Genomic DNA, 21,128 nt, shown 5'->3' with positions numbered 1-21,128 from the left:
TATCCATCTCCCGACGGTAAACGTTCCCAATTGGTGTAACAGGGAAACCTTCATGAGGTAAACAGTTTTATTTTTTTAAATTTTTTCCTCCCTCAATATTTTTTTTCACAAATAGAGAGAGAGAGAGAAAAGATTAGGAACGATGTGAATTTGGTTCCGGGAAAAATAATTAGAATAATGTCTGCTTGACAAAGAGTGACTGATGAAGGATCACGTGTGTCACGGAGATATTCCTTAAATGGAGAATAGGGATGCCTAACTGGACACATCGTGAGACACGATAATTTACCAGAGACGATTATTGAAGGGAACATAGAGGGAGAGTATTATAGATGAGGATGGCCCAGGATGAATTACATGAAGCGGATGATGAAAGACTTACTTGAAAGAAGGAGTTTTTTTAGGGAATGGGGAGGCTGTCGCAGAACAGAATAGCTTGGAAAGTAACTGCAAACCAAATTTCGAATAGATAACTCATGTTGAACATATATTTCTTTTGACGTCTACGTCTGTGAATACCGTTCCAGATCGAAACCCATTGACGCATTCGAGGGCCAAACCAATATCGGTCGCGTTTCCGAGAAAAAAAACCCCGTTGACCACCGTAGATCATTAACCGACCTATGAGTAGTGAATTCCTAAGGGTGTTAGGCTCTCTCCATCTCCGCCAACGTATAAATGACCATCATGACTACATCATCCTCAGGACTGCTGATTCTCTGAAGGTGATGAGCAAGTCGAGAAGTCGAGAAGTTGCCGAAGATGGAGAACTCGATCCGGGGGATACGACTGGAAAACATCAGATATTTAAGAATCGAGATGGGTGGGTGCCCTGCTGCGTTTCTCTGGGCGCCATTTCGGAGTTTCTGGGCGGGGACTCTGGAGGTTGATTTCATAACCCTTCGACCAAGCGCCCATCTCGGAGGGGAAACCCGAATTTCATGCAACAAAACGGGGGTCATCCCCAAGAACATTACGCAACTGGCTACAACGCGATTGACACGACGGTGTTCGGCAGGAGGGAGCACAGAGGGAGAGAGAGAGAGGGAGGGATTTTTTTATTATATTCAACGGAGGTGAGGAGAGGACAGGAGGGAGAAGAGAAATTTTTTTCCTCAATGCACAGATATTTTTTTTTTCACCGTGAGGGATTCTCGTAGGTGAGAAAGAGTCTCTTATATTCCTCTCCCACCCCTTCAGTGTCTCTCATTGTGTGCCCTATCTCACCTTCGCCCTCTGGACTTCAAAGGTTGCCGACGCTGTGGAGAAGGGGATATTGTGGTGGGCCGCATATAGTGGTGGTGATTTGGGGTGGCGGTGACTGGGAGGGGTTGGGGTGGGGTGGGAATAAGGGGCGAGGCCCGCACGAGTTGAGTCTTTCCACACCCCTCTCTCCCCACTCTACCAAAATACGTGTGTATTCACGTGGTGGGGGTGAGAGAGAGAGAAACAGAGGAGGGGGGGAAGGAGAGAGTGGCATTTCCTCCTCCCGCCCCGTGCTTTTTCATCCATTTCCATTCATTTGCCCTCCCGGGTGACTCCTTAATTCAGTGGGAGACGTAATCCTGCAGATTATCGCGCGACAAGTTTCGAACGATAAGCCGCGCATTTTCATCGTGCCTCCGTCGTAAACGTGAGAAGGGGACAGGAAATAAATTAATGCTATCACGGATTTCTTTCTACACGAAAAGTAATTTGTAATTTCTCAGAACTCTCATCTGGTCTTTTAATTAAACTTAGAGGTCTTCGATTGAAGTTTATCTTCGTTTTCAGATGCTATATATATATATATATATATATATATATATATATATATATATATATATATATATATATATATATATATATATATACATCGTTCTACATCGTATATATATACCTACATCGTTCGTAAAGTATTCTTTATTTCTTAAAGCGTCCCCAATCTAACTGGTTCTTCTTTTCCTTACCGTGAATCTTCAAGTTTTGATCTGCCATCTACGCGATTTCCTGTAAAAATTATTCGCATCCCCCCTTCCCTTCCCTTTAGGAGCCATTCCCTGAGTCAAGCAAGACTGTTTTCGCTTCGGAAGAAACTCGCCCATCGGCACGTGAGTAGGTTGGCAAAATGTCTCCCCCTCCCTCCTCATCACACGCACGCCACAAACTTTCGGCGAGAATGATTTCGAACGCCCTCGCCAAAAGAGGTGGGGTTGCGCACGCAATCCCAAGAGACTCGAATAATCTTAACATGAACGCGCAAGCATTCGGAGGAAAAGTCGTCAGCACGAGCGCTCCCGAACTTCCAAAAAACCGCACAAACCTACCCCACCGCCTCGCCCACCTCACCACCATTCCTCGCTAAAAGCATTTTCATATTTCGACCTCGTCGTCGTCGGCACTCGGATCGAACGAAATGCAAACTGGACGCCCCCTGACGGACGGTCTTTCCTCCCGTTTTCCCCTTTTCGCAGAGGTATGAGGCCTTCCTCGTGTGCTTCCTCCACTCCTCTCTTGAAACCAACCCCTCACACCCGTATCCAACTCTTCAATACCAGAGAGCACCTTCCAGGGAACGCGATCCCCTTTTCCCTCTCCCCTTCTCTCCGCGACGTTCGAGCAGTATCGTGCACCCTTGTCCTCTTAATGGACTCCTCACCGTTCCGTCGAGATGTTTAGGGGAGGGGTTTTGGAATTGAGGAGAGGGAGAGATTTGTGAGCGGAAGGGAGAGGCGGTTGGGGCATGAGCGATATGAAGAGGAAGGGGGAAGGAGAGAGGACAATTTATGAAAACTATTCCCCACCCCACAACCCCCTCTTCCAGCGAGATAGCGCGAATACTCCCCCCCCCCGCCACTAACCCCCGAGTGGTGGATAGGGTTAGGTGGAGTGTGGGCGGTGTCCTTCACCCCCCTCCCGGTGGTCTCCAGGGGGGGGGTGGCAGTCAAAAAGGGAGGGTGGATATATGAGAGTACCCCAACCTCATGCGACTGGGTGGGCATCCATCCATGCGTTTCGGTGTGGGGAAGGAGAGGGGGAGGGAGGAGGAGGAGCAGAGACGAGAGGTGAGAAGGGTTGTACCCTCTTGCCTCCCGTCACTTAGCGGGATAATGCGGAATATCTCACTGCATTCTCTCCCTTAGGTGGGCGACGGCATCCCCTCATCTCCTCCCATTCCCCCGGGTGCTCGTGGAAGTGGTAGCCGCGTAGAGGTGAACCCATCACCCCTCCTTGCTCCAATCCCTCCCACACCTTCCTCTCCTCCCCTGCAGGTGATCTCATGATTGCTACCTGTTTCCGTAAGCGGTAACATCAAAGGAATTTAATGGAGCCGGTTCTCTCTCTCTATTTCCTCTGGTGAGGAGGCGGGAGGTGAAGAGCGAGAGGGATTGGGCAGGAAGGAAGGTGGAGAACTCACAGTCTTTTCCGAGGACGGCGACAGATGTATTTTGTATCCTTTTGGATGTCTCAATTGCGTGCATGCTTCCCTTAAGAATCCATGCATTCCTACTAATCGCTTGACTGTGTTCTTTTTCCACCTTACTACTTGATCTCGTTTCCCTTACCTTTCGCTAAAACCTTTGCTCGGATGAACTACGAACGTTTTGCATTTCAAGCATAGTATACCTCTCTAAATAATAGCTATAAGTTTGCTTCACAAACTATGAATGTCTCTAGACAGCTATCCAGAGCTCTGGGTAAATGCGCAGAAAGAACCCGGACCATAGAATAAACCCTTTTCCGCGCACCAAAATAATTACGAAAATGTCAAAAGTCCATAATTTTAATGAGTCATAGCTAATGTTGCGCATAGGCGTATTAAATGGAGTTAGAATGGTAGTCAAAACAACTGTGAATACGTAATTACATTTGTTTCCTCGTAAAATCTAACCAAAGCAGCGATTAAAAATATTTTTTCGAATATGCTTTAAATTTTGACTTTGGAGGCGAGTTAGGTGGAATTTTATTCTGAATGATATTACCTACGACAGCAATGAGTTCTCCCACCAAGTTAACGTAAACATGTGTCACGTCTTCTCGTAATTTCGTTCATTGGTTTTCTCGACGAAGTAAGTATTGCATTGAGTGCGACATGGTTTGGTACTGAATACTTCATAAACCAAAAAGAAGTCTGACCTTCATGAGAATTGAAATCCGCCGAGTCAGCGTGAAGAGGAAGATGCCCCCTGGACCAAAGATATCATCAATATTAACAAATTAGCGCATTCATTTTTAAGATTTTCTGTAAAGGAGGACGCAATTCAATGCATAAACATCTCGATTAAAAGATACGATAAATTTTGAACTGACCACACTTTTAATCCTTAAGTAATTTTTAGTTTTTTTTTGGGAATCTATTTTGTTATTGCTGTATGCCAAGTAGTATAGATTGCCGATGGGGTACTGGTTCTAACCCCATCGGAGCGGAGTCTCTACACGCTTCTGTTGCCTCCCATTATGATTACTCCTTATCCATCACTAACCTACCCTCAAACACAACCGAATGTATAATTGAATGATTGAAAAATTATACGTGTAGAGGCATGTGTTGATTGCATGGTTTTTTGGTTTCTATATCCCGCCTTAAAGATACCCCCTTACACCGATTTTCAAGATCTTTTGTTGTTAACATTGGGTAACGTGGGTATTTAATAACTATTTATATTTCTAATATTAAATCCTCTCTTTAATCGGCAAATGAGTATTTGATTACCATTTAGGTTGGTCGAGGCGTGAATTTGTGATGTCCTTCGATTAAACGAGTACGTTCATTTTAATAAAATACAAAGAAAATGAATTCGAAATCTACTGCGTATAATGTCGATGAAGTGTGAGTGATCAGTGAATCAGATACTGTGTTTTAAATGCGCTTATGAATGAACGTTGTGTTTACAGTGAGACCATTATTTGATGGACAATAGGAATGGACTTTACGCAGATTAAATATGCTTAACAAGTCGTGATTTAATGCTTAACGAGTTGTTATGGCGGTAAATGTTAATGAATAGCTATTGGAATATAATTAAATAAAAATGCATTAACACCGCTTATATTGAAAAACAGATCGCCTGCTGACAAACCACAAGGGTGTCGGGAGAACTTTTGAGGGAATATTTATACTTGGGAAGTTGTATTTTTTTTTTCATTTGAAAGTTCTACATTTCTCTTACTGCTAATCTTCATCGCATGTTGCAAATACTCATTGCAATTGCCTTGAAACTTTTTTAAAATTTCGTTGACGAAAAAAATTCTTGTTTATTATTGCAAATGATGCTTCCCAACTCTGTCCTTTTTACAAGCAATGCGAAGTTTATCTTCTTCCTTAGTCTCGCTTCCTAAGGGGTATAGATCAATCTCTAGTTTCCCTTCACGCTGTCTTCTACCAATCTCAGTTTTCCTCAATTCTCCTGTCCCAAATCTGATTTTTATGTCAACACAATGCGACGCCCACAAACGTACAAAACGAACGAAATCGATGTTCGGGGGAGCGAGACGTTTTTACTTGAGGAAAGTCCGGGTTTTTTTTTAATTCCACTTGGACTCATCATTGCCCACTGGCGACAGTCCGAAACGAGATGAATCTCAACAAAAAAAATTAAAAAATTTAAAAAAAACCCTGAAGGAAGGGGGTGGGGTCCGGAGGGGGAAAAGAACTGAAATAGAGGGGGTGAGTTGAGGGGAGAAAGGGGGAGAGAGGGAAGGAGGTGGGACGTGTTAATTCGGATTTATTAGTGCGGTGCTAAAAACATCCCGGGGAATGCTACGTGACCTCTCCATCCCCCTTTGATGACACGGGATGTGGGATTAAGGGGAGGGGATAGAGGGAAAGAGTGGGTGGGGGATGGGGAGGGTAGATCGTGGCTTACGACCACACGTAAAAAAAACACACACACACACCCCTGTGATGGAGGTGGAGGGGGGAGGGGAAAGAAGACGAACGAACAACCACCGGAGTTGACGTCTCTCGAGCGGTATTGTTTCTTTGCGCGGCCACTTAGCGCGTCTTGGGGAGTGTGTGTGTGGGGGGGGGGTAGCGGGGAGAGATGGAGAGGGTGGAGGAGGGAATGCCGCGTTGATTGAGACTCTTTATGGGCGATGGGGACCTTTTGGAGAGACGGTTTGAGGGATCGCTCAAACACGCCATCATCTCGGTCTTGAACGTGTTTGCCGAGTGTCCTCGACTTCTACGCGGCGGCGTTCGGTTTTTTGATCTGTGTGGTGCCAGGATGGACAAGGAGGAGGGAGGCGGAAAAGGGAGGGAGAGAGAGAAAGAGAACACGCGTGCGTGGGCGCATACGTCACGCGTGCTTCTCTTTGTTTTTTTCTAAACGCTCCTTTCTTTCTTGCCGAAAGGAGGAAAATGTTTCAGTGGTGCGAAAATTCCGATCTGTCGCGGTTGTGACGAAAGAGGGAATTTCTCGAAGAATCTCTTCCTCCTACAAGAATTTTGCTGACGTTTGATTTGAGGAATTAATTCTCGCGGATTTCATCATGTTCCTTTTGTCTCCTGGAGAAATAATATATCTTTTAGAGGCGAAATGCAAACTATTGCGTGAATGACCACAGAATTTAAGAAAAAATGAATGGTTTAGGTAATCAATCTTCCCTTCCCAGTAATATTCTTTTCTCTTAATCTCCTGAATCATCAACCGTTGCATTTTAACGATATTTGTCGTAGATTGGAAATTATTTTTACAAATAGCGAGATCCTACATCGTTGAATTTCATTAAACGTTAAAACCAATAGTTTATTTCAATTGTTTAAGGCAGTTTTAGAGATGTTAACTTAAGTATCCGACATGCCACGCCTGTTTCTCCGCAGATAGAGTACCATATGAGATTTGCGGATGAATTGATAAAATAGAAAAGGTAAAAAGAACCAACTTCATCCAATTATTCTAGATTATGTGATCTTTAGACGATAATTTACTTCTTTCGATCTATATAAAGTGTACCCCTATTATGTAATTAATATATTTTATTTATGAGCAATACATTTATTTTCAATTTAAGATTTCTACTAACTTGGTATCATCTCCAATCAAGCGGATGGCTTTGAAGACATTTCATGTAATCTTTTTTCTACATTACGTATATTGTGACGTTGAATTCACTCACACTCCTTCTGAGATTGTGTTTTTAAATTAAAAGGAATAACCGATTTTGAAATAAATATTTTGAAATCGTTCTCATAAACAAATGATTTCTATTATTTTAAATATTATGAAATAAACAACCTTCTGATTGGAGACATTTTCATTAGATGGGTGATGGGGGTGTGTCCTTTTATTGGGTGTAAGGGATATTCGTATTAATAGTTGAAAAGATAACAAAAAGGGTCGCAGTTTTTAAGGATTGTGGGACGTCGGCGGGGGGGAGGAACCGCTCCGGGGGAGGGGGGAATGGAATGGAGGTAGGTTGCTCTCTCACCTTGATTGTGGACTCCGGGAGGTTGAGCTGAGCCGCAAGTTCGCACCTCCTCGGTCTGGAAACGTAATTCTCCTTGAAGAATTCCTTCTCGAGTCGAGAGAGCTGCTCGCGGGTGAAAGCCGTGCGGTAGCGACGTATGCCTTGCTCGTGCTGCTGCTGTTGGGCGGAGGAAGATGCGGAGCCCTGAGTGCGACCGTCCGCGGAGGAAGGCGGCGGAGATGAGGGCGAGAGGGCGGCCGGGGGCGGGGAATCTCCGCCTGCGGGGGTGAGAGAGAAAGACATGGATGGAGATAGTGCCAGTAAAACGACAGGATAATTCATCATTAGAATCCGCCCTCCTCCTTCGCCACTGCGGAAACAATGTCGCGTGAAGCAGGGCGAATGGAAAAAGAGGGAGTATAAAAAAAAAGTGAAGGCCATCGATTTTATTACGACGGAACGAAAAGAAACATGGCGCCCAGGCGTGACAAAATGTCGCGTCACCATAATGGCGGTAAATAAATACGGCACATTTGGGTAATTTCATTTCCCACCTCTCCCAAACTTATTTCACCGACTTTTTTTCGGAGTAATTAAATCAAAATGTGATTTACGCTTAATTTACAACGTGCTTAAAAATGAGATGTGAATAGCAAATAAAAAATCTTACACCACATACTAATATACAATAAACACTTATTCAAATATTCATCCTTAATTTGTTTTTCCTTTTATTCCGTCCAACATTTCTATCATATTTCTAGTCCTTACTCGTTTAGCTAACATTCTAACCTCTATCACATCTTTTTCATCATCCCATCGCCAATAAAAATACTCTGCATCCATCTTTATGACCTCCCTTGCATTTCTCCCAACAATCCTCTCGCTTCCCTCACTATATCTAGAACTTCTTCCTTTGCTTTCTCTTTCGTCCATTTCACCTTTTCCATCTTTTCTCATCCTTCTGCACGCCCACATCTCAAAATCCGCCAACCTACTCCTACCATTTAGCCTCAATGACCATGTTTCCTCGCCGTAAAAAAGCACCCATTTCATCAAACTTTTAAATAGCCTTTTCTTAACATCCTCGCTCAACGTACTTGTCATCATTAAAATCATGTGAAAGCGTCCATGCTCAAACCTTTGCCTCCTTATGGCCCTATTGTTTTGACCATTTGGATCTAAAATATTTCCATTGCAGGTAAACTGTTCCACCCGCACCAGTGTCTAATATCCTATTTTAACGGTTAACTTTGCCTTCTTCCTCTTTCTCGAAAACCGAAGACATTATTAATTGTTTATACAACATACAAATGAGTCCTTCCTTCAGTCAGTTTAAATTTACACCAACTAGACCCTTAAATTACAAAATAATTTGTACATCTCACGATAACTAGGTACATGTAACTGTGAACGCGACTCAAATTTTTGTTCTTTGCTGTTTAATCCCTTTAAATGCCTGTTAATTCCCTGGCAGGCATTTTTATAAAGTTCTTTTAAAATTAATGATCGATTTTTTACAATGTAACGAGGATCATTTTCTGGTTTAAGCACGAGTTCATATTTTTTTTTCTATTGATCACCCGTCCCCCCCCAACCGAACCATTGACTTAGCCACCCGAAACATCTCGTGGAAATGCATAGGAACAGTTCAAAGAGCGAGATTTATTGTTGCAAATTTATTTTTGTTTCTTTAGCATCAACTAATCCTTTCATGTGATAACTCGTCCGTTTTGTACCTGTATTGCGTGATAGGTGATTTACTATAATTGACTTATTAACTTCAGATATTGGCTTGTGTGTAAGTCTGTCAACAAATTAAAACAAAATACAGCAGGAAAAATATTGACCTTAATTAAAACGAATTGTTCTTCGTCGGAAGGGGGATGGATAATATATACGAGTCGTGTCTTTCGTTATTCGGTTTCGCGTTTCCCTCTCTTCCTATCTATCTGTCTCTCCTCCACTGGGCGGTCACATTCATTTCACCTCGCCTGCTCAACAAAACTGTGTAAAATCGAACCGAGGCGTCTGTCTCTCGACACTAATGGGCATTCATTCTAGCTGAATGGTTAAAATCACGAGCGGCAGTCTCATTCTCTCTACCCACAACGCCACAAAGGGGGGGGGGGAGGGCGTGCCATGTGTTGCCGCGGGGGGGGGGGGGAGCGATCCATCCTCGTCTGAAAGTGGGGGGGAGTGGGTGACGGGGAAGAAGGGGGAGGGTTTTGTCGGTTGGTTCCTGCGATCCTGTCCTCCGTCGAATCGAATGACTCCATTTGCAAAACCCTTCTCCACCCCCACCCCCCCACCCTCCCCCGCCTCAACCCGTCGCAATAAGAGAAATCTCCCAACAGGGGGGGGAAAGGGGGGAGACGGTATGGGGTGTGTATGTGGGAGGAGGAGGGTGGGATGGGGAAGGAGTATCTCGCAGTGAAATATTACGACCACCGGCGTGTCCCGCAAGCTTAACCATATTTATGCATGCGCACACTTTAACTGCCTACTTCGTCGTATTAACGGCCGATGATGCCGGGGTTTTAAGCGATGGAATGAATTTCAAAGTGCGGCGAAAGGGGGCATCTGCGTCTCGTTATGGGGATATGTCGTTAACGTCGCGGGAGGCGACATATACGTATATGTGTACAAAACGCACAGATTCAGATTTTGAGAATTCGAATGGAAATGCTTGTGATTCGCTTGTGTGGGTAGGTAGGTATATTTTATGCCTGCATTAAATACATTTCCATGGATTGATAAATGCATGGACCACGATAATACCTAAGAGGAAAATGGTAAACAGGGAAGATTTTGCACAATCTCTAGCCCTGCTCAAGTTATAGTATGCAAGGAAACAGATATTTTTTTTATTAAGTGGCATGCATGAGCGAGTAAGATGGACCATTGTGTGGGAGGAGATGGGATTGTGTGGAGAAATTCAAAGGAGGTGGAGAAAAGGTGGAGATGGAGAGAGTTTTAATTGTCGATGATATGTTGAAGTCTGATAAAGATGGGAGTACGTTAGGCAAACGAGATATGGGTAGGGATCGGATACCTGTATTTAGGACGGAATGAAGGAAGGAAGGAAGTACAAGATGCGGAATCGTAGAACAGTTTATCTTAGTATCAGGTATCAAGTTTTGTCTTATTAGGTGAGGCTAAGATATGGGAGCTATGAGAAATGTAACGGTTTTGGGCCAAATTTTAAAACCAACCTTAAAACGGTACACTGCCAAATGATTATAATAATACCAGAAATGTGAATTTGACCTAATAGGTGATCAGTAGTCACTTCAGCTTCTTCACTCAAAATTTAATATTTCCAACCTCCTTCAACATGCTATAAGTAATTTTTAATAGAACCTCTCCCGAGTGGTGGAAACTTTTGATGCCGAAATAGGTATTTGAAACAGTCGACATAAATGCTATGCATAAAAAGTTTCATCCAAAAATAACTTCACTTAAAATTTGACGTTTAGATGAAGGAAAATTAAAAAATAAAAAACTCCACAGAGTAGAAGAATGCCGCTTGAATATTCCGATCAAGTTCCACAAATGAGGAACGTAATATTGTGCGTAATGACAGCATAAATGTTGAAGAGTTACATCATATTCCTGTGAGGATTAACCCGCCCCTCTTCTCCCCAAGCTGCGTGATTTTTCGCGTAGGTAACAGATCTTAACTGTGAGACCGCTAGGCCGCACGGGGGAAGGCAACTGGCAACTCGGCTTATTACTCTGTTAATGTGTGAATTTCACACTCCCCGTAGGGCTTAGCTGAACTCATGTCGTGATGCTACTCCGCCTACACAAGTACGCTTCATATAACGTCGTCGGTTCTATTTTTTTAATGTTGTCGTGTTGCAAGGCTACGTCGTTAAATGGAAGAAGTCGAAATCGTTCTCTTTCCACACATTTAAGACTTAACTTTGTGGAGGACGTTCCGTTTTTAAGTGACCTAAACACAATATGTTCTACAGTAATTATTAAGGAAAAGTGCAAAGTTAATTTTTTTCAAAGTTAAAAAAAATTAATACGAATCGTTTTATATGTCGTTCAACCATCTTTGTTTTATTGGATATTTCAGAATCTGTTCACCTACGCGTCTTCTATCCAGCATAGCCAAACACTGTCGTGAAGACATATCGTAAAAGGGTAGGGTCAGATTAATGAGAAACCGAGGCAGACGATGCAAACATATGCCTGCCCATCGGAAATCACACAGGATACATAAAGTCAACGCGTACACAGACAATTAAGTGACTATGCAATGGTAGATGGTGTTACTTTTTGGATCTCCTTAATTATACGTAGGAAAGAAAAACACTCTTGCTATTCCACTCGAACATAAATTTATTACGACAGATTTAGATACAGTGATCTTACACTTTTTCCAAATCCGGTGACTGTAAACTTTGATTCTTCTGGAATAGCAGAGTGCTTTTCTTTCATACTTATTTACATGATTAGCTTACAAAAGTGGCACTAGACAGACCTATCAGATCCCTGTCCTGACATTCATCCGGTCGTTGTCGCGATACAAGCGGGACTATCCCTCTTTGACTTGGGACCGGAAATCTAGCTGGTCCACCGGTCGAAGCTGGGTAAACTATACATTAGCGAAATGATCAGAACTGACCGAGAGTCACCGGACTATGGCCACCAACTCAGAGATGAATGGCGCTTGTGCGTATATACAGTTCTTACAATGGACTAGGTCCGCCATCCTCACGGAGAAGATAATGCTTGTTGGCTCCTAACTTTAAGCGGTCTATGTTTCGGAAGGGTATGGTCCATTCTTGGATGAATCGTGATTGATAGAAGAGCAACGTTCATCTCGAGCTCAGCATTGATCTTGGAGGCGTGTCTCATGGTCCATACAAGTGGAATGATTTCGTAAGGCAAATGTCCTTGCGAGATCACACCTATCAAACCTTCGCGTGGAATATCGTGGTTTTAGATTAGGTAAATCAGACCATAAAGATAAAATAAGGGAGCTAGATTCTAGTAGTGATTGATAGATACAAATGCTCATTTTTTCCCTAGACAATCAGGAATCATAATAGTAAGAAACCATATGTCAACATAGAAATGTTAAAGACATACAATTTACAAGTCAGGACAAGATTAAACGTTGCGTAGACATAAGATGTATTCGTAGGTGCATGTGTGTGTTAGTTGATAGCATATGTATCTGCATGTTAGTAAGTGTTTTGGATTTTTTGCATGAATATACACGATGAAATGTGTTCAGATTGGCATGAATTAGTGGGTTTTGCATTAAATTTTATTCTTAACTACAGGTACTGACCTAACACCCTCCTCCACACGCCCTTACGGCGGCTTGCGGGGTACTATGTAGATGTAGATTATTCGATTCGGTATAATTTTGATGGATGCGGATTAAGACGATGACCAGGGTCCCATCGAATAGAGATAAAAGCGTGAGAGCATTCGCGTGACGAACCGCAAAAACATTTCGCATCGCGGACTGCGCCAAGTGGCGGCGCCATCGTCCACCTCCCCCCACCTCTCTCTCCTCTTCCGGTCCACCCGTTACTCTCCCACCTCCGCCCCCTCTCCATTTCGAGTGGAGTCTATACGAGAGCCCACGCAAAGGGTTCCCGCCCCCGGTCTTCACTTCCGCTTCCACTCCACGCCCTCACCTCTCCCTCATTTCCAGGCCTATTTCTCCCCATTCATCCCCCCCACCCCACCCACCCCCTTCCGTCTCCGAAAACATCCGCATCCTCCCAACGCACCTTCCCCCCACCCCCAGTCAAACTTGCCAGAAGCATTATTAGCGTGCGTATTACGAATAGTCAGTCTCCCCTCTGACCTCGAGAAAGAGAGGAGACGGGAATAAGAATGTGAGGGGTGTGGAGAAAAATGACGGGAGGTACGGGAGAGAGTGCGGAGAGGGGTATGGGAGGGGATGAGAGAGGGATAGTGAGGGGTAAGCCGTGCCCCATATGACTTCTATGTCCACTCGAAGGACCCCTCGGAGGAATAGACCATCTTGTGAAGTGTGACCCTGAATTTAAGTGTTCGAGCAAAGGGTACTCAGTTTCGCGCGCTTCTCGTTACGTTCGAAGCCATCTTGAATTGGAGAATCATGGGAGTTCTTCAACAAGATCCAAGGTTACGAAATAGCAAGAAATCTAAATAGTGATCGCGAAGATAAATCATATTGAGAAAATAATACGCATAATGCCAAAAAGATAAACTGAAAATTTAAAAAGAAACCGTCACTTTAATTATAAAAACACAAAATTTGGTTCGAAAATAAGAGAACCCTAGTTTGAAAAAATATATATTATATGAATAACATCAAATAATTAATTTGAACTAATTCTTAAATCAAGTCGGAAAAGAACAACACTGAACTACTCAAATGAAAATGAAGAACCGTAAAAAAATCCTCAAATTGAATAACTTCAGCAAAACATTTGAGATGTCGTCCCTATTTCATTTTCAGTACAGAGTAGTGTTGCCGAAGTTGCTGGCTCTCGTGTAGATTTTAGGGTCCTAAGATGCTCCCCTTCAAAAAGGGCACAAAAGTGCACACTTGAGCCCTGCGCACTTCTAACCTTCGTTCAGAACACCACTATAGACTCTCCAGACGACGAAGTAGCGCAGCGCTAAGAGAAGACGAGCCACCCGCTAACTTCCGGGTCGAAGGGCGAAGGGGAACTTGGGAGGGAGGACACCGCCCCTTTTTTGTTCCATCGCGGGCATCGAAGACGATTGGAGCCATTATTTACAGTCATTTCCAGTCGCGGCGACTTAAGTGGGGCCGCCGACTCCGTCAGGCTCTTTCCCTCATCCTTCCCGCCCACCCCCGCCTCTCGAACATCAACCCCCCAGCATCTTTCGCTGCCGCCGCCGCCACCCGCCAGTTCCCGGACACCGTTCACCCAATCCCTCTCCCATTCACATCTCCTCTCCCCCCACCCCGCCACCCATCAATCCCCTCACAAGAATGAGGTAGGACGAATAGTAAAGTGGTCCTCCATTGGACGTGATCGTCATTTCTCATTCATTCAAGTTTGCCTGGTTGTGTCGTGAACAGACGACGCAACTATTTGATCTCCTCACCTAAGAATCGCTTAACTTTCCAATTGCGATTGATAATCCAAAACCATGGTTATCGACGTAATTTAAGTCCTTGAGTGTGCGAGTGGTTTAGTAGTTCAAGGTCTGGATATCATAATTTTTCGTTCGCTTATTATCGAGTGCATTGGAGCCCGTTTGTACGTGACTCCCACTGGATAAAAGTTGAAAAAAGGTGCAAGTAAATTTGACGACACGACCGTTTTTTTTCAGCTAAAAAACACACTCGGATCAAAAAGTTACGTAACTGAGAGGACTTGTGCTGACTCTCGTCTCTTGTTTTTTCTTAAACAGAGCAGCAGAATTCAGCTGAGATACGTATTTACAAGATTTGGTCGACGTAATTTTTTGATCTAACGTAATCTTTTATCCTCTAGCATAAAATATATCACAAAGAGTAATAACCTGAAAATCAGGAGGTATTTCAAAGGAATCGGTTATGGAGTTTAATTTTCCACGGCTCGCAGGAATGGATATTGCTTGCAGAGCAAAGAACATTGAGCGAGATGGAAACCGTGCGGTTTCACTAGGAGGGGCAAAAATAAAAATACTTAAAAGGACACGTAACAAAATTTAAGAAAGAACAGAGGGTCAATTACGAAAATTAGCGATGGAAAACGTCGAAGAAGTATGAATGAATATACGATAGAGATTGGTATAAGGGAACGGGATATCTTGGAGATTCACCAAAAGAAAAACCAAGAAATGGATTGATAATCACGGATGGCGATGAAAAAATATTTATCAACTCTGTGGTGCCCACAATTATATTTAATAATGACCGCATTTCTAATTTACATAAATGGAAAACAATTATCATAATCTGACTTTCGGCACGAATAAAAACAATAATAATTCGAAGATTTTGTTTTCTTGAAGTGCGATGAAGTTATTACGCATCGAGATCACACTGGAAAGCCGCCTGCGATGCGTGATGAATCTCAGTGAACTGCATTTCGTGAGTAGATTCCCATTTGCAATGCAATCGTACCGCATTATGTCCGAAATTCTTTGACGACATCGCCCTGACCGAGCCCACCGACCATCGCTAGAGTGGACGGTAGTACAGCGAAATCACTCGCTTTTGTCGGCTAAACCGCAAACACTTGCACTCACTCGCCAGTCAGCCTTAACCCATTGCTGCGAAGGAGAGAGAGAGAGAGTTTGCGTGGGAGGTATTGCGTTTTCGCATGGTGGAAAGGAGATGAGTCGTAGCCGACGGCGGGGAGGTAGGAGGGAATCTTGCATCATTCCCTTGGAATCACGCGCTACCACTTACTTTGATGTACGCGTGGGAGAGAGAGAAAAAGAGATCCATGCATCGCCGACTGTCTTGTCTCTCCCACCCTCTCTCTCTTTTTCCGTTCATCTCGCCTCCCGTCCCTCCTCCTCCCTTCCTCAACTCTCCAACTGAGATAAACGAATCGGCGACGCCATCACAGACACGCTCAACAAACGTACGCTGACCAACGCCGGATCACTACTGCTCCCCCCCTCCCCAATATACGTACTTATCCACCTCCCCTTTCTCCTCCCTTCCCACCCTACCTCTCCCTCTCCGCCCCTGACGGCAAAAATGCACTCGTGGAGAAGTGGAAGGGGGGGACTGAGTCGTCGGCAAGGGGCGCATACCGCACACGGAGGTGGCCTTTTGCTATAATCGCGCGCCAGCCCATTGATCTCCCGACTGGACCATTCCCCCATCCTCCTACTCCATTTCCCCGGTGCCAGATTGCACTCTGCTCTCACTCCCTCTCTCTATCCGAGGGGAGTGGGAGATTGATCCGCCTCCCACGTCGAAGTGCCTCCCTCAGCCGTGCGAATCGTCTCTCTTCCTTCCTATATTCCTTCCCTCTCTTGTCGCTCCCATTTGAGATGTTGCTGCAGCAGAGTAGAAATATGGAAGAAACCCCGCTTTTTTAAAGGAAAGATCAATTCTAATTTAGCCTAATTCATCCACGTGCACCATGGAACTGGATTGATTTCATTGTCAAAACACCATTCACTGCGTTTATTCGCTGAATGTAAACGAAAAAACTAAATTACCATCACCATTTTCATAAAGTTCTCCAACCAGAATCTCTTTCCTTTAAAATATATCTAAAATCCCATGCAAACAATGTTTGACAGTCGAAATCATTATTTTAATTTGAGTCATACTAAAATAAAAGACTAAATTGTGATGCCAGAATGATTTTTTTTTAATTTCTTGGAGTAGTTTTGAGGGGAGGCGACCGACAGCTGAGGTCATTTGCGCCATAGGGGATGGACAGGAAAGGATGAAGGGTGGAGAGAAACCCTGCGTCGGCATTAGCCTTCCCAAAGCTAATTTATTGGCAACTTAATAAAATGATGTCGTTTGGAGATGTGAAGATGTGCATTTCCGTATTGCTGTATGATATTGTGTCCAACAGAAACCTACCTTAATCAGTGCAATACCAATAATAATAATGATGGTAAATTAAATGCGTGAGCTGATTTCTGCACGTAACCCAAACAATATTTCTTAATTCGACCCGCTGGCGGGAAATCTCCGTCTTGCAGCAAACGTCTTTCGAACACAGGTTGTGCATCACCGCTCTAGGGTGTCTCGTCCATGGGGCGGCGGTGAGTGTGCTCGCGTGATCACCGCGAAGGGTGTGGGAGGATGCACAGACGGGTCCACAAGGCGGCAGGGTGAGGAGGGAGGCGGGGGAGGAGGGATTTGGGAGCGAATGGACTCTCGATTGAGAAGATGGGCGCCTCTCCTCTTCGTGGGAACGACAGTGCAACCGGGGGAGGGAGAGTGTGGTGTCGCGCCGGGGGCCCCGGAGGCGGCAGACCGCCGGACACCGTGTGAAGAGGAAGAAGGATTGGGGGAGGGAAGAGTGTCGTCCCCGGCGTCGTCCGTGGTGGTCCAGGAGAAGATGGAGAGAGACGATGCGAATGACCGTGGGGGGAAGGGGAAGAGGGGGAAGAGCGGGGAGGGATTGTTTCGTCTTGTGCCCGGAGCGGTCAGGGGCAGAGGAGATATAGCGGGAGCAGGAAGGGGTGTGTGTGTGTGTTAGCAGGGGAGGGAGACGGAGAGATTAAGGGGCGTCGGCTCCGTTTGGTCCTCCACTCGTAGCTGTGGATGCTAATGGACTGCGAAACTTCTTACGCCGAGTGGTGCCGTGTTTTTGTGTGTGGGAGGAGGGGGCAGATAGAGAGGGAGAGACAGTATTGGAGGCGGAAGGAGAGCCCCAGCAGAAGCAGGAGGGCAGGGGAGTTTTCGGAGGGGAGGGAGGCTGGAGATGACTTTTTTACCCAGGAGGTTGTTTCTTTGAGGGGGAGTGGGGATCGCTTCGGTCCTGAGTGGGGGCGCTTGACTCTTTTTTTTCTCCTCTCCCACTCTCTCGACTCTCCCCTAGCCTTGCATCTGCGGTGGCGTTTCCGCCGCCGATACCCCCGTGCGATAGCGGCGACTACCACCACAAACTGCTCCTACTTAGATCCTACTCACCACTACGACTACCGCTGCCGGCCGTCTTTGAGAGGCGACTGCTGCTACGGTGGCCACAGGAGGGGGCGGCAGGGAGGAATATTCCGCCCCTGATGACGTGAAGCTGTACGAAAGAGTCCATAGGACGGAACGAGGCACTGCGTTCCTACCCTCTTATGAAAATGATTTGTGCATAATATGCGCCAGAAACACATCTCTAAAGGGATAGATTTCTCATAATGCCAGTTACCTGTGCATTGGCTGGAATATCTGAAGCTGGAATATGGGAAACTTCGAATCACTACCTTTCAAATACGATACTTTCGTGGTGGATTTCCTTCCTTGGAAAAAAACAAGTCAAAAGAGAGTTAAGTTCCCTTGCGTAATCTTTACGTCTAGCGCAAACCTTTCCAGTCATTAATATGATCACTGCGATGGTGAAATTTTTTGCGTCATAATAAAATGGTTTTTCTGGGAACCATTCCCTTGAAATATTCAACGGGCTGCTGTCACATAAAATTTTTTCAATAGAGGTCAAGAATATTTTAAGTGCAACCTCTCAACAGCGTCCGATCTCGGACGGCAAACATAATTGGGCTCTGCTGGTCTAGTTGGCATCAATCTCTAAACGCTAATATGCACTAAAGAAGGGATTTTTATTTCCGTGTAAATTCAAAGGAGTAATTTTAAAATAGGTTTCTGCGCGTAATTTAAGGTACGGATCGGTCTCAAAGATAAATTTGCAAGAATAATTTGTTCAGGTCATTCCTCCGCCGCTTAATAATGTTTTCAACGGTAAAAATGAAATTTGTGCCCCAGAGTGCCCCAAGAAGCGAATGGATTTCAGGAAACGATGCCTGGAATCATTTTCTTTCTGTCATTTCAACCTTATATATCATTAATTTGTTTTATAACTTACTTAAATTTGTCAAATTACATTAAAAAAGCCCTTATTAATTTGCTTTTTTAAGTCCATTATTATCTTATCCTAATTACAGACAGAGCTTCGTGTAATTTAATGCTACAAATTCACATAAATGTACGTATTTTTACACGTTTTCCTTCAATTAAAATTAGTTTTGGATGGGCATTGACTAAACAACTGTAGGGTACTTCGCCTCTCCTAACCAAACTATATATGGCATCCGACACTACAGCAAATCCATTTTTAATTACGAGTATCTCCTTCCTCCCTAAATTATGTCCAACACGCTTACCCCTTCCTAGTTTGTCTAACGTCCTCCCCTCTATCTGTCACTATCTTCAACATCCCATAGCCAATCAAAATGCTGTGCATCCATCTTTCCTGACTCCTTCAGATTTCTCTCAACAATCCTCTCTCCTCCCCTTTCCCCATGCCTAGCACTTATTCAAACAAAGAGGGTGTGAACTATTGGCTGTTATTTTCTTAAGATGTCAATCCTATAGCCAATATTGATTATTTAAGAACCTATTTGACCGAAATATCAGAATATAGTTCTTAAAAATCAGTAAAGCATTTTCTCTTTTGTTTTCCTTTCTGTCCACTTCGCCTTTTCCATCCTTCTTCACAGCCACATTTGAAAAGCCTCCAATTTACGCCTATCATCTTACATCAATTTTCATGTTTCTGCTCCGTACAAAACCAAGTTCCATATCAAAGTTTTAAAGAGGCTCTTCTAAACACCCTCACTCTACGTCGCAGTCAACGAAACCTTGTGAAAATTTTTTGATTATCGCAAATATTCTTCTATAATCTTAATCTTAACCAAGATGGTCAAATAATGTCCCTATTAATGAAATTAAGAATACAAAGTAACTTTCCACTGTCCTTTATTAGCGTTCAACCGGTTTCAACGCTCAAGCGTCATCATCAGGTACAAAATAAATCAGTCGCAGCTCACTTATATACCATTCATGAGGGAGAGGAGGGGTGGGTGAGAGAGGGGGGGACGAGGAGGAGGCGAAAGAAAATGGAGTTGCGATTGGCGTTGATGGGGAGGGGGAAGAGGGGTGTTAAGTGTCAGGACAGGTGTTTGGTTGGTTTAGAGTGGGGTGGGGTGGGTGGGGGGGGGGTTTGTCGGGTCTATCTGTGAGGGAAAGGGGTACTTCCAGGATTGGGGAGAGGTATTCAAATAATAAATCGTTAACCACATGACCCGTTTTTAAGTTCATTTTGATTTCAAATTCTTCCCACTTGTCCATCCTCATTCCTTTTTCACTCTTATGTAACAGTTCTGGGTTGAAATCACTCCCATGGTTTTCTTCCCGTAAATGTTTAGCGAAGTGCGATTGTTTTAGGTCACAAGTTTGAAAACAGCGTTTGTGTTCCTCCGCCCGTGTCTTTAATGACCTCCCCGTTTGACCTATATATATAGCACCACAGTCCCCACAAGTTAACTTATACATACCACTTTTATTTTGCGTACATATTTTGTCTTTAGTGTCATTCAAGAATGATTTTAAATTATTATTTCGAATAGCTTTTTATTATAGAACGAGAAGAGCACATTTTGGCCTTTACATCGAACTATTAACAACGATAACAATGGTCACATTTACAAACACCCAAGCCCTAGATCGAGGGAAACTCACCCAGGCGGGAATCGAACCCGCGACCCTTGGAATGGCAGACGAGGACGTTACCCCGCCGCCACCGGGGTCGGCGCTATATATTTAACTAACTGCATGATATGTATGTGATCACTCACATATGTATGTAATGGTCACGAAATACACAGAATTCGAATATCTCTGTAGCGAGACTGGTGATGTTTTTTTCCCTCGACCCTCAAGCATTTGTTATGCCATGCAATTAGCCATTGTTGATGCAAGGAGAGATCAATCTCTCGGGGTGGGTTTTAAGTGGGGCTTAATGACCAGATTCCACGCGCCTTCCAAACGGACCCATCTGCCAGGATTAAATCACAGCCCACTCTCCCCTCCCCCTACAACCTTCTCGGCACATGGCACATGGACTAGGGTGCAAAACGTACCACGTACTTACACATCCCCCCTCCGAGAAACCCGGCCCCAGGCCCGCCCTATCCCTTGCCACCATCGGAAAAATGAGTCCCTTAAAAAGAGCTAACCCCTTACCCCCTCTCTCGCATGTAATATATAAAGCCGTCGCGTACTTAACATTTTAAGGCGCCTGTGGAATCCGAGAGACCCTTTATCTCCAGAG

At 44.3% G+C, this 21,128-nt stretch overlaps 1 protein-coding gene across 1 annotated transcript in view; it reads right to left on the bottom strand.

Annotated features, from left to right (window-relative positions):
• Positions 1-21,128, bottom strand: part of LOC139697205 (segmentation protein even-skipped-like) — a 68,588-nt gene that overhangs the window by 7,445 nt on the left and 40,015 nt on the right. The window contains exon 2 of the mRNA XM_071595891.1: positions 7,411-7,667. Within this exon, the coding sequence (XP_071451992.1) occupies positions 7,411-7,667 (257 nt within the window). The remainder of the gene's footprint in view (positions 1-7,410; positions 7,668-21,128) is intronic.

Source organism: Hetaerina americana, unplaced genomic scaffold, assembly GCF_022747635.1.
Source record: "Hetaerina americana unplaced genomic scaffold, ioHetAmer1.1.p SCAF_1, whole genome shotgun sequence".
Taxonomy (NCBI): domain Eukaryota; kingdom Metazoa; phylum Arthropoda; class Insecta; order Odonata; family Calopterygidae; genus Hetaerina; species Hetaerina americana.
Note: the sequence above shows the minus strand (reverse complement) of the source record. Positions and strands in the feature narration are given on the sequence as shown.